Source organism: Rhinopithecus roxellana, chromosome 7, assembly GCF_007565055.1.
Source record: "Rhinopithecus roxellana isolate Shanxi Qingling chromosome 7, ASM756505v1, whole genome shotgun sequence".
Classification (NCBI taxonomy): domain Eukaryota; kingdom Metazoa; phylum Chordata; class Mammalia; order Primates; family Cercopithecidae; genus Rhinopithecus; species Rhinopithecus roxellana.
This window is the reverse complement of record NC_044555.1, coordinates 25,180,236-25,191,281: the sequence shown is the minus strand read 5'-3', so window position 1 is coordinate 25,191,281 and position 11,046 is coordinate 25,180,236. Positions and strand designations below refer to the sequence as shown.

The 11,046-nt window shown below is 46.0% G+C and overlaps 1 protein-coding gene across 1 annotated transcript; it reads left to right on the top strand.

Moving 5' to 3' along the window:
* The first annotated feature begins 664 nt into the window (after nucleotides 1-664).
* On the top strand, nucleotides 665-10,447 carry SNX12 (sorting nexin 12). The gene is made up of 4 exons (XM_010356469.2): nucleotides 665-1,065; nucleotides 6,729-6,824; nucleotides 7,732-7,856; nucleotides 8,575-10,447. The coding sequence occupies exons 1-4, from the start codon at nucleotides 901-903 to the stop codon at nucleotides 8,675-8,677; spliced, it is 489 nt and encodes a 162-aa protein (XP_010354771.1). The 5' UTR covers nucleotides 665-900; the 3' UTR covers nucleotides 8,678-10,447.
* The last annotated feature ends 599 nt before the right edge of the window (nucleotides 10,448-11,046 follow it).

The window sequence follows — 11,046 nt, the reverse complement described above, 5'->3', positions numbered from 1 at the left end:
CCTGTCTACCCTTTAATGTAGAGCATATGCAAATTAGTCATATAAATATTAGTATTTCTATAGATATTCTCATGTAAACATTTATTCTATCTCCATTATGGGTTGCAGGCAACCTCAGAGCAGCGCCAAGTACGGAGTTCTGTGGAGCAGAAATAGAAGGTATGAAGTAAGTACCCTCAATTTGCTGAGAAATGTAAGATTGAGTACACCTGGAGTGTGGCAACAAGGAGTAAGATATGCCCAATTTTCCTGAAAAGTGAGAGAGAAATGTCTTTCTTTACCCCATCCTAGTTGCCTGCTGCTTTCCTGGCACCATACGTAGTGCTGAGTGCGCCATTGTGTGTGGCATGAACTGAAAGCATCATGGCACAGGTGGGACGGCTACGTTATAGGTTCTCAGTACTATTGTTGGAACCCCACCCTCCATAGACCACCCTTCTATTTTCGCGGAAAACCAGGACTTATTCAGGTCACGGGGCTTCGACCTATCACTGTAGGAGCCTGGCTCGCGGGGCAGTACCCACTGTTGATTGATACACGGTATGAGACAATTTCTTGGGTTGAGGAGCCGCGATTGGCGGAGCCAGCCAGTGGTGCTAAGCAGGGTATTGGGTACTGCGTATTGGGGATGCAGGTTCCCGGGTGGCCACAAACATCACCCGGAAGCCTGAATATGGCCTCCACTCTACAGGGCGCGCAGCAGGCAGCACGGCCGCTATTCAGGGCGCAGGGCCCGGGCCCGAGCGGCGTGCGCGTGCGCGCGTGCGTGGGCGCGCGTGCGCGCCGCCGCCGCCTGTGGGTTGGCTGGTTATTTTGCAAGCGGGAGGGGCCGTGCGCGCTCCTGCCTCAGGCCTCTGTCCCCTACCCCCCTTCCCCGGTCCCAGGCTCTCCTTCGGAAAGATGTCGGACACGGCAGTAGCTGACACCCGGCGCCTTAACTCGAAGCCGCAGGACCTGACCGACGCTTACGGGCCGCCAAGTAACTTCCTGGAGATCGACATCTTTAATCCTCAGACGGTGGGCGTGGGACGCGCGCGCTTCACCACCTATGAGGTTCGCATGCGGGTGAGTCACGGGGTGAGGGAGACAGCTGAGGGAGGACCGGGCGGCGCGGGCGGGAGGGGGGAGGGAGGCTACCGCGAGGACAACTAACGGCGGGCAAGACGCCTTAGGGGTCATTTGGGGGTTAGGGGCATAATAGGCTTGGAGAGAGGTTTGCCGATTCGGTTGTGACCGGAGGATGCAGAAAACTCCTGAGGGAGACATCGGACGGGGATGCAGGAAAACTACCCATGAGGAAGTGAAGCATGGCTGGATAGGGTGGGGTGGATGGAAAAAGATTAGAGTGAGGAATTCAAGGAGATAGGAATCACGACAGAAGGAAGGGAGGGAGGATGGAAGAGGGCTGGGGGATGGAAAGCCAAGGCGATATATCGCTGAGCTCCATAACTAAACTAGGTTGCGGGAAGTCTGAAGAGGGAGGGCAGGAAGGACGGCTGCTTTCTAATGAGGTCTCCCTGGGATAATGGAGTTAAGCAAAGCCTTGAATTAAAGGGAAGGTAGATTCCAGAAAAGGCAGACAGCGGGCTTGTGGGAGCAGAAATAAGAAAGGGAGTCTCCTTGAGACCGAGCGCTTTCCTAACTTGTGTCGGATCAGCATCTGAAGAAGATAAATGTTTTATGCTTAAGTTTTCGCAGGTACTACATTCTGTCTCGCCTTGAAACCTGGCCTTGCCCTGGGATTGGTGCCTTGTCAGTCACTGCTTTCATTCTATGCTGATCCTTTAGATTTGAAGTATCCAGAATGTTTATTTCGGTATTTATTGACTCTCATTTAGGTACTTTGTATATGAATGGCTTTTTGCCCTTTCTGTCCTAGATTACCCTTTTGGATTCTGACCCTGGTCTGTAGTTACTTTAATACATGACATTTCAGAACTGCCCAGGAGTGGCTTCTTCCAGCATGCATGACAGAGGACTTTACTCTAGTGCTTAGCCCATAATGCAAGGATGGAATGTCCAGATAGAGTATTTGGTTTACAGGATCTTTTGCCCACTTGAAGTGGTTATAGGCAAAACAGTTTGAGAATCATTTTCCAGTTTTCCATATGTTTTCTTCTCAGACTAAAAGGCCAGAATATTCTCTGTGGACAGCATCCTGCTCAAACAGCATTGAAGAACTAAAAGAGTGTATGTGCTTTCATTGTTGAAGGAGTGAATTGAATGAGAAATTGTGGTTTCCTACTTGGGCTTTGAAATCTTATTGAGAAGTGATGATTTCCAGATTCCAAGCTTGGCAAAATCCAAACTAAAGAAAGAAAAGTGAATAGCAAAACATGAGAAACACTTCTCTACATAAGAACTATTTGAAATCATGTCTTTGGGGGAGAATGGAATTTAGGTCCTTTAGAATATGATAAAAGCAGGAAATTGTCAGTGCTGGAGAACTTAGTTACCTGAGGGAGCTTGGGCATAACTAGTACAGCATAAGGGCTGTCTGCTTTGGGGTTTTGGAGACATTCGATGCATTAGCCAAGAGTCTTAGGGATTCTGAATGAAATCGCTCTTTACTCCAGGTATTCTTTTGTTTTTTTAGAGATGGAGTCTCGTTCTGTTGCCCAGGCTGCGGTGCAGTGGTGTGATCTCGGCTCACTGCAACCTCCGCCTCCTGGGTTCAAGCAATTCTCCTGCCTCAGCCTCCCGAATAGCTGGGATTACAGGCACATGCACCATGCCCGGCTAATTTTTGTATTTTTAGTAGAGACGAGGTTTTGTCATGTTGGCCAGGCTGGTCTTGAATTCCTGACCTCAAGTGATCCTCCTGCTTCAGCCTCCCAAAGGGCTGGGATTACAGGCATGAGCCACCACGCCTGGCCCTACTCCAGGTATTCTAGTAACAACAGGGACTGTTCATCTAGTGCCTGCTGTGTGCCAGGCACTGAACTAGGTTTTAATTTGTCTTAATCCTTACAAAGTTCGTTTTACACATGGGAAACTGAGGAGGAATGCAGTTTAAGTAACTTGCCCAAGTACACATAACTATAACTGACAGGGCTGGGATTTTAACACAAATATGTCTGACTCCATATTCTTTCTACTATACTTCAGTCTCCTTGACAACACTTAGTAGCAAAACTTTAGCATGTAAAATTTTTCTACTCACTAAACTTTTAATTGGTCCCTTCCACAATTTTTTTTTTTTTTTTTCGAGATGGAGTCTCGCTCTCTCACCCAGGCTGGAGTGCAGTGGCATGATCTCAGCCCACTGCAACCTATACCTCCCAGGTTCAAGCGATTCTCCTGCCTCAGCCTCCAGAGTAGCTGGGACTACAGGCATACAGGTGTGGTGCCACCACACCTGGCTAATTTTTTTTTTTTTTTTTTTTGAGATAGAGTTTCGCTCTTGTAGCCCAGGCTGGAGTGCAGTGGCGTGATCTCGGCTCACTGCAACCTCTGCCTCCTGGGTTCAAGTGATTCTCCTGCCTCAGCCTCCCAAGTAGCTGGGATTACAGGCATGCACCACCACGCCTAGCTAATTTTTGTATTTTTAGTAGAGACAGGGTTTTGCCATGTTGGCCAGGCTGGTCTGGAACTCCTGACCTCAAGTGATCCATCCGCCTCAGCCTCCCAAAGTGCTGGGATTACAGGCGTGAGCCACCGTGCCCAGCTTGTTAATTAATTCTTTGAGACTAGGTCTTGCTCTATTCCCCAGGCTGGAGTACAATGGCACAATAATGGCTCACTGCAGCCTTGACCTTCTGGGCTCAAGTGATCCTCCCACCTTAGCCTCCTGAGTAGCTGGGACTAAAGGCATATCCCATCACTCCTGGATTTATTTAAAAAATTTTTTTTTTGTAGAGATAAGGTTTTATAGAGACAGCCTGTGTTGTCCAGGCTGGTCTCAAGTGATCCTCCTGCCTTGACCTCCTAAAGTGCTGGTATTACAGGCATGAGCCACCATGCCTGGCCCCTTATTTATTCTTTTTTTTTCTTGAGATGGAGTCTCACTCTGTCACTCAGGCTGGAGTTCAGTGGCACGATCTCAGCTCACTGCAACCTCTGCCTCCTAGGTTCAAGTAATTCTCCTGCCTCAGTCTCCCCAGTAGCTGGGATTACAGGTGCACACCATCATGCCTGGCTAATTTTTATATTTTTAGTAGAGACAAGGTTTCACCATGTTGGCCAGGCTGGTCTCGAACTCCTGGCCTCAGGTGATCTGCCTGCCTCAGCCTCCCAAAGTGCTGGGATTACAGGCGTGAGCCACTGTGCTTGGCCTTGTTTATTCCATTTTTTTTTTTTTTTAAGACAGAGTCTTGCTCTGTCACCCAGGCTGGAGGGCAGTGGTATGATCTTGGCTCGCTGCAGCCTCTGCCTCCCAGGTTCAAGCGATTCTCCTGCCTCACCTTCCTGAGTAGTTGGGATTACAAGCGCCTGGCTAATTTTTGTATTTTTAGTAGAGACAGGATTTCACCATGTTGGCCAGGCTGGTTTTGAACTCCTGACCTCAAGTGATCCGCCCGCCTCAGCCTCCCAAAGTGCTGGGATTACAGACATGAGCCACCGCATCCAGCCCTTATTTTATTCTTTTAAATAGATAATGGTTTAGTAATATTACTTCATATGAATCTCACTCCATTTCAACCTATTGACATTCCTTGAACCTTGACGATCCTGGATGGAGTTTAACTAATGTAAGTTGGCCAGTTATTTGGCTTTTGATGGCCTGTTTAAGAACTGGATCCTGAAAAAACGATTTCCAGTGTCAAGGAGTACAAAGCATGATGTAGTGTGGGGTCTGTGTGAAGCTCTAATAGAGTTTCGAGATGCTCTTTTCCTGCCAAGAGGCAGTTGTGGAGAAAGGAGATAACTAGTTTATTTTATTCATCCTCTCACCTGAATTGACTGGCAGTAAATATGGTCAGTATTAATACATGTGGTTGGCCATTTCTATTTAGAACTTGTAGGCAGGAATGAAGATCAGGGCTTTCTGTCTGTCAGGGGATTCGTGTTGCCACTAGAGCCTTGGGAATCTCAGTGTTTAAAATGTAGAAATGAGCTAATTTATATCAGGGAGCAAGCTTTGGTAAGCCAGCTTTTGTAATGGCGATTTCTTCTGCATTTTCTAGATGAGGAGAGGATAAACAGACACATAGAGTCTCTATTAATTAATTGAGCATTTATTGAGTAACTTGCATATTCTGCATTTAGAAGATGCAGAAGTAGTCATAGTTTCTGATCTTAATGAGATTAGTTAGTTAGACAAGGCAAACATGATGCATAAAACAATAGTATATCAGGCAATGCTAAAGTATGAATGTCAGAAGAGTTCAGAGAGGAGGTAAACCAATAAATCCAGTTGGTGTTGTCAGGAAATTTTTTTGTATGAAGTGAGAGTTGAGTAAGCAGTGGTAGAATGGAGAGGATTTGGACAGGAAGAGCAGAGGTAGGCATACCTTGGATGTGTTTTTCTCTTTACAGGGAATTTAAATTCACTTTTTAAAGGAAAATGTAATATGTACACATGATAAATTCAAATTGTACAATGAAAAACATGACTATTCCACCCATTCCAGTTGTCTTCTCTTACTCTCGAAAGTCAATCACCATTACCAGTATCTTTTCATAAATACTTTATTCATCAGTGTAAATATATACATATATATCCCTTTTTAAAACACAAATAGAGGCAAGCTATATATATATATATATACTGTTCTATACCTTTATTTTACTACTTAATATCTTTCCATACTGGCACATGGAGATCTTTCATTTTTATTTCGAGAGACAGAGTCTCTGTGCCAGATTACAGTAGCATGATCACAGTTCACCATAGCCTTGACCTCCTGGGCTCAGGTGATTCCCCTGAGTAGCTGGGACCACAGGCGAGCACTGCCACTACACCTGGCTTTTTTACTTTTTGTAGAGATGGAATCTTGCTATGGTTTTCCAGGCTAGTCTCAAAACTCGGGCTCAGGTTATCCTCCTGCCTCGGCCTCCCGAAGTGCTGGGATTATAGGTGTGAGCTACTGCACCTGGCTTTCACATTCTTTTCATAGTTATTTAATATTCTGCTATACAGGTATACCATAATTCATTGTAACCTATTGTCTATTCGTAGACATTTATTATTATTATAAATAATAAAATGCAATGAAACTCTTTTTTTTTTTTTTTTTTGAGACAGAATCTCACCCTGTCTCCCAGGCTGGAGTACAGTGGTGTGATCTCGGCTCACTGCAACCTCTGCCTCCCGGGTTCAAGTGATCCTTCTGCCTCAGCATCACAAGTTGCTGAGATTACAAGTGTGTGCCATCATGCCTGGCTAATTTTTGTGTATTTAGTAGAGACGGGGTTTCACCGTGTTGGCCAGGCTGGTCTTGAACTCTTAACCTCAAGTGATCTGCCCACCTCGGCCTCCGAAAGTGCTGGGATTATAGGCGTGAGCCACCAAGCCCGGTCAAAGCTCATAGGTACATATTTACACGCTACTGCAAGTCTACGTGTAGGATAAATTCTAAGCAGCAAGGGACTTCTGATCATCAGCTGTGACAAGGTTGGATGTGGTAAGGGTTGGTCTTTACCTGGTGGTGATTTGAAAGGTTATAGGAGCATGATCCATAGAAGCTATTTCTTCACTGGGACCTGTCCAAGTTACTCAGACAGGTGGCTACCACAGGCTGAACATTACTTTCCATCTTTCCTCTTTCATTTTTCCTTCTATGTAGACAAACCTACCTATCTTCAAGCTGAAGGAGTCCTGCGTACGGCGGCGCTACAGTGACTTTGAGTGGCTGAAAAATGAGCTGGAGCGAGATAGCAAGGTATGGCCTTGTTCTCTATGTGGCATCTTTGGAGGAGGAGATCTACATAGGCTGAGGGGGCATACAACCACAGTCTATAAAGTCTTGAAGGGAATGAAGAGGGTGAACACATTCTTATCCATCAAATCTCAGTATTTTAGATCGGGGGGATAACCTTTTGAAACTTGAAAGTGGTAAATTCTGGCTGGGCGCTGTGGCTCATACCTGTAATCCCAGCACTTTGGGAGGCGGAGGCGGGCAGATCACCTGAGGTCAGGAGTTCAAGACCAGCCTGGCCAACATGGTGAAACCCCGTCTCTACAGAAAATACAAAAATTTAGCCAGGTGTGGTAGTGGATGCCTGTAATCCCAGCTACTTGGGAAGCTAAGGCATGGAAATTGCTTGAACCTAGGAGTCAGAGGTTGCAGTGAGCCGAGATCGTGCCCTTGCACTCCAGCCTGGGTGACAGAACAAGACTCTGTCTCAAAAAAAAAAAAAAAAAAAGTAGAATAAGAAAGAAAGAAAGTGGTAAGTTCAGGATAAGTTGTTTTTTTTTTTAAAAGTATTACTTCACTTAGTCGCTAGTAAAGTTGTACAATTTAATTCCTGTAGGTGCTAAAAATGGAAAGTCTAGTGTCAGGGAAATCCTAGCTAAATTATTGAATGGTAGTGGCTTGTTAAGGAAAGTGAGGATTATTTGGAGTTTATTTCCTTCTTTTGAGGTGGTAAACCTGTCCTCCCATAGAAACGGATTAATTTTTGACCTGAGCCATCCTGACTGTTCTTATGGTCTTAGTTCTTGCAAGTTGCTGGCTGTGGGACAGGATAGACCCTATGCCTAATAAGAAATGAGGTACATAGTGCTTTACCATCTCATTCCCACTCTGTCTCTCTCCCATGTGGCTGGAATTTTGTGTGTGCCTGCAGATTGTAGTACCACCACTGCCTGGGAAAGCCTTGAAGCGGCAGCTCCCTTTCCGAGGAGATGAAGGGATCTTTGAAGAGTCTTTCATCGAAGAAAGGAGGCAGGGCCTCGAGCAGTTTATTAACAAGTAAGCCAAGTTCCTGGGGGCTCCACTTGCTACTTTTACCATCGTAGTCTTTCTTTATGTTTTGTTTACCTCACCTTTTATTTTTATTTATTTATTTATTTATTTGAGACAGGGTCTCACTCTGTCACCTAGGCTGGAGTACAGTGGTATGATCCCGGCTCACTGCAACCTCTGCCTCCTGGGTTCAAGCGATTCTCCTGCCTCAGCCTCTGAGTAGCAGGGATTACAAGCACCGGCCACCATGCCCGACTAATTTTCGTATTTTTAGTAGGGATGGGGTTTCACCATATTGGCCAGACTGGTCTCGAACTCCTGACTTTAAGTGATCCACCCACCGTGGCCTCCCAAAGTGTTGGGATTACAGGCATGAGCCACCGCACCCAGCTCACCTTTTATAATGGGTACCATGATGTGGTGCCAATTATGTGGTGGGCTGACTGGACAGTAAAACTCCATTCCTTTGAGTAGGATTCTGATCCTGTATGTCAGAGCCTGAGAAAGCACAGTATGTTGGTTGTATCTAGGGATTTCCCTGTCTTGCCCCTCTATTCCCCGTCCCCTCTACAATATTAGGGTTGAGGTGGTACCCTACTGCTGTCCTCTACTGGCTTGAACCTTAGGGCTGACCTTGCCCTTCCTCCCCTGTCCACATCCCCATCCCTCTGCTAATTCTCTCTGATTCTGAATACTACTGATAACCATCCTGGTTTCTTTATAGAATTGCTGGGCACCCACTGGCTCAGAATGAACGCTGCCTACACATGTTCCTGCAGGAGGAGGCAATTGACAGGAACTACGTCCCGGGGAAGGTGCGCCAGTAGGAGCCCCTCTCACCACCTGCCCTCTACTTTCCTGCTGAAATGACATTGGTTTTTACACTAAGCCTCTCTCTGTCTTTGATCTGAAGTTGGCTGCCCATCTCCTGGCCTGATAGACTGTCTGGCATTGTGCTCCCTGGTACCTGACTACACCATGTGGGCACTCTGCTAGGATCCTTTTCTCTGAGGAGAGGTGGGAACCCACAGGCAGATGCCCTTTGCTTGGGGTTGGGGTGGGTGGGTGGGGGGATTAGACTGGAAGGCAATTTCTTGGGCATTTACCCATGCCAGAAGGCTAACCTGGGGGGAGGGGGGCACTTGTGCTGGTGAGGCACTTGGATACATACTGATGCTGCAAGTCCAGGGGATTTTTCTTACTCTTAGGTTTAACCAAGAACACTGAGCAGGGAAAAACCCTGCCTTTCCTAACTGCATGTATTTTTTCCTTTTTGGAAAGGTGGTAGAGACTCAGAAGCTTTCCTTGTTTTCTCTAGGCCTGCTCCCAGCTTTCTTAACAGTTTCTTTTGTTGCTTTCTCTCTCCTTTGTTGCTTTCCATGGCAGTAATCCTCCTAGAGTCCAAGCAGTCTGTTGTATGGAGCAGGGTGTGTGGGTTTTCTGGGCCCATCATTATGGCTGCTTCAGAGTCAGAAGAAAGCCATAGGGCAGTAGGGGAGCTCCTATTGCCTAGCCCTTCTCCCTTTGTGGCTCCCACTCTAGCTGCCTATTTTTGCTCATCAGCTGGTGAGTCAGTATGGGCCAGCAGTTCTCCCTCCCTAAGCCCTTGCTACTTTATGGGTTAGCTTTGCAGGTTTGGTGGCTTGAGGGGTGGGGGCAACTCACCACTGCCAGGTAACTCCCTGAAGGGTGGGAGTGGATTATCTTCTAGGCTCTTCCTGGCGGTAGGGAAGGGCATCAACACTGTCTTCCTTCCATTCTCCTTTCCCCCATCCCATTTAGTGCTGCCACAGGGCAGAAGCACACAAACCAACCACACAGTCTCTGACTTCTCCTAAGCACTTTGAGCTGTTGAATGGGGCTCAGGGGCAAGAATTTTTGCTGCCCTCCCCAGCGTGGTCACAGGGTTATTGAACTGCCTGCACTTGTTTCTCATGCAACTCCAGCATTTTCTCCAGAAGTTGAACTATGGATAGCAGCTTGGTATGGATTTCCTAAATCTTAACATCTGAAGCAGCTTCTTGAGGCTGGCAACTATCCTGGTTTCTGTCTGGGAGGGGGTGGTTTGTTTGCTGGGGCCCAATGTCTGTCCCAAGTGGTGGGGTGAGAGCAAGTTAACTTTGGTGCCAGGTGAGAGGTGGGGGCTCTTTGCTTAGACTCCTTATCATGGAAAGATTGGAGTTTTCTATGCAGGGTGTTGGGGAAAAGGATTGCTGATTCTGACTGACCCTGATCAGAGAGATTAGGATTATATTTTGACATAGGATTTGGAGCCCATCTAAATGTTGAAGTTCCTTGAGACGGCTCTCCAGCTGCTGAGCCTGTGCCAGGGGCTAAGCAGCCCCAAATGAGTGGCTCTGCCCCCTTTCCCACCTCGCCAATGTTGTTGTTGCTGCCTTTTTGATTTGTATCTTCTGTTATAGACATTTTTTAAAAACGATTTCTTCTTTCATTGTGCACAAGTGCTGAGAGTCTGAGGCCCCATTTCTGCTGTGTATATATATCCTGACTCGGGGCTTTTATTCAGCAAACTGTTCATTCTTCTGTCAGACAATGTCATATTCAACTCTGTTCATATTAAACCACTGTGAAGCAAGCCTCTGTTTTCCTGCTTAAGTTGTAAATTTAGTATTTTTTAGTGTCTAGGATATGCTGGGTATTATGCAGAAATCATACAATGTGGCCAGTGTCCTGAGGTAATGTTTTGCATTTAAATTTTTTAAAAAAGCAGAATCTTAACTTATCTTAATGATATTTACCTATCCTTTTTGCAACTCACAACTGACTTTGTCACAGAGGTAATGCATCTGCTTGCAGGAAGTAGCTGTAGGCTCAGTACCTGTGGTTTGAGTCACATTTAGCAGATTTGGTTTTTAAGCTTGTGGGTTTGTGCTAATTTGGGCAGAATATATTTATTATATATATATGTGTGTGTGTGTGTGTGTGTGTCTGCATATGTAATACATGTACATAAACACACATGAATTTGTTCATCCTCTGACACACCCACACAACACCAACAAACATTTCTTCTATAGGCTTTTTACCTCAATTGACACTGTTTTGTTTTTTTTTTTTTCCAAATAAGTTTGACACAGGCAGAAAGGTGGGTGAACTCTCAGAACTTTTGGCGGGTGGATATTCATCTGACCATTGAGCTCTGAAATGGTTTCCCTACACAGAGGGGGTTTTGGCA

Bases quoted from the DNA above. Each gene is read 5' to 3' on its own strand.
- SNX12 (XM_010356469.2), top strand. From the start codon at position 901: ATGTCGGACACGGCAGTAGCTGACACCCGGCGCCTTAACTCGAAGCCG. The intron at 1,066-6,728 runs GTGAGTCACGGG...CCTTCTATGTAG, and splicing joins CCTATGAGGTTCGCATGCGG to ACAAACCTACCTATCTTCAA. The intron at 6,825-7,731 runs GTATGGCCTTGT...GTGTGCCTGCAG, and splicing joins AGCTGGAGCGAGATAGCAAG to ATTGTAGTACCACCACTGCC.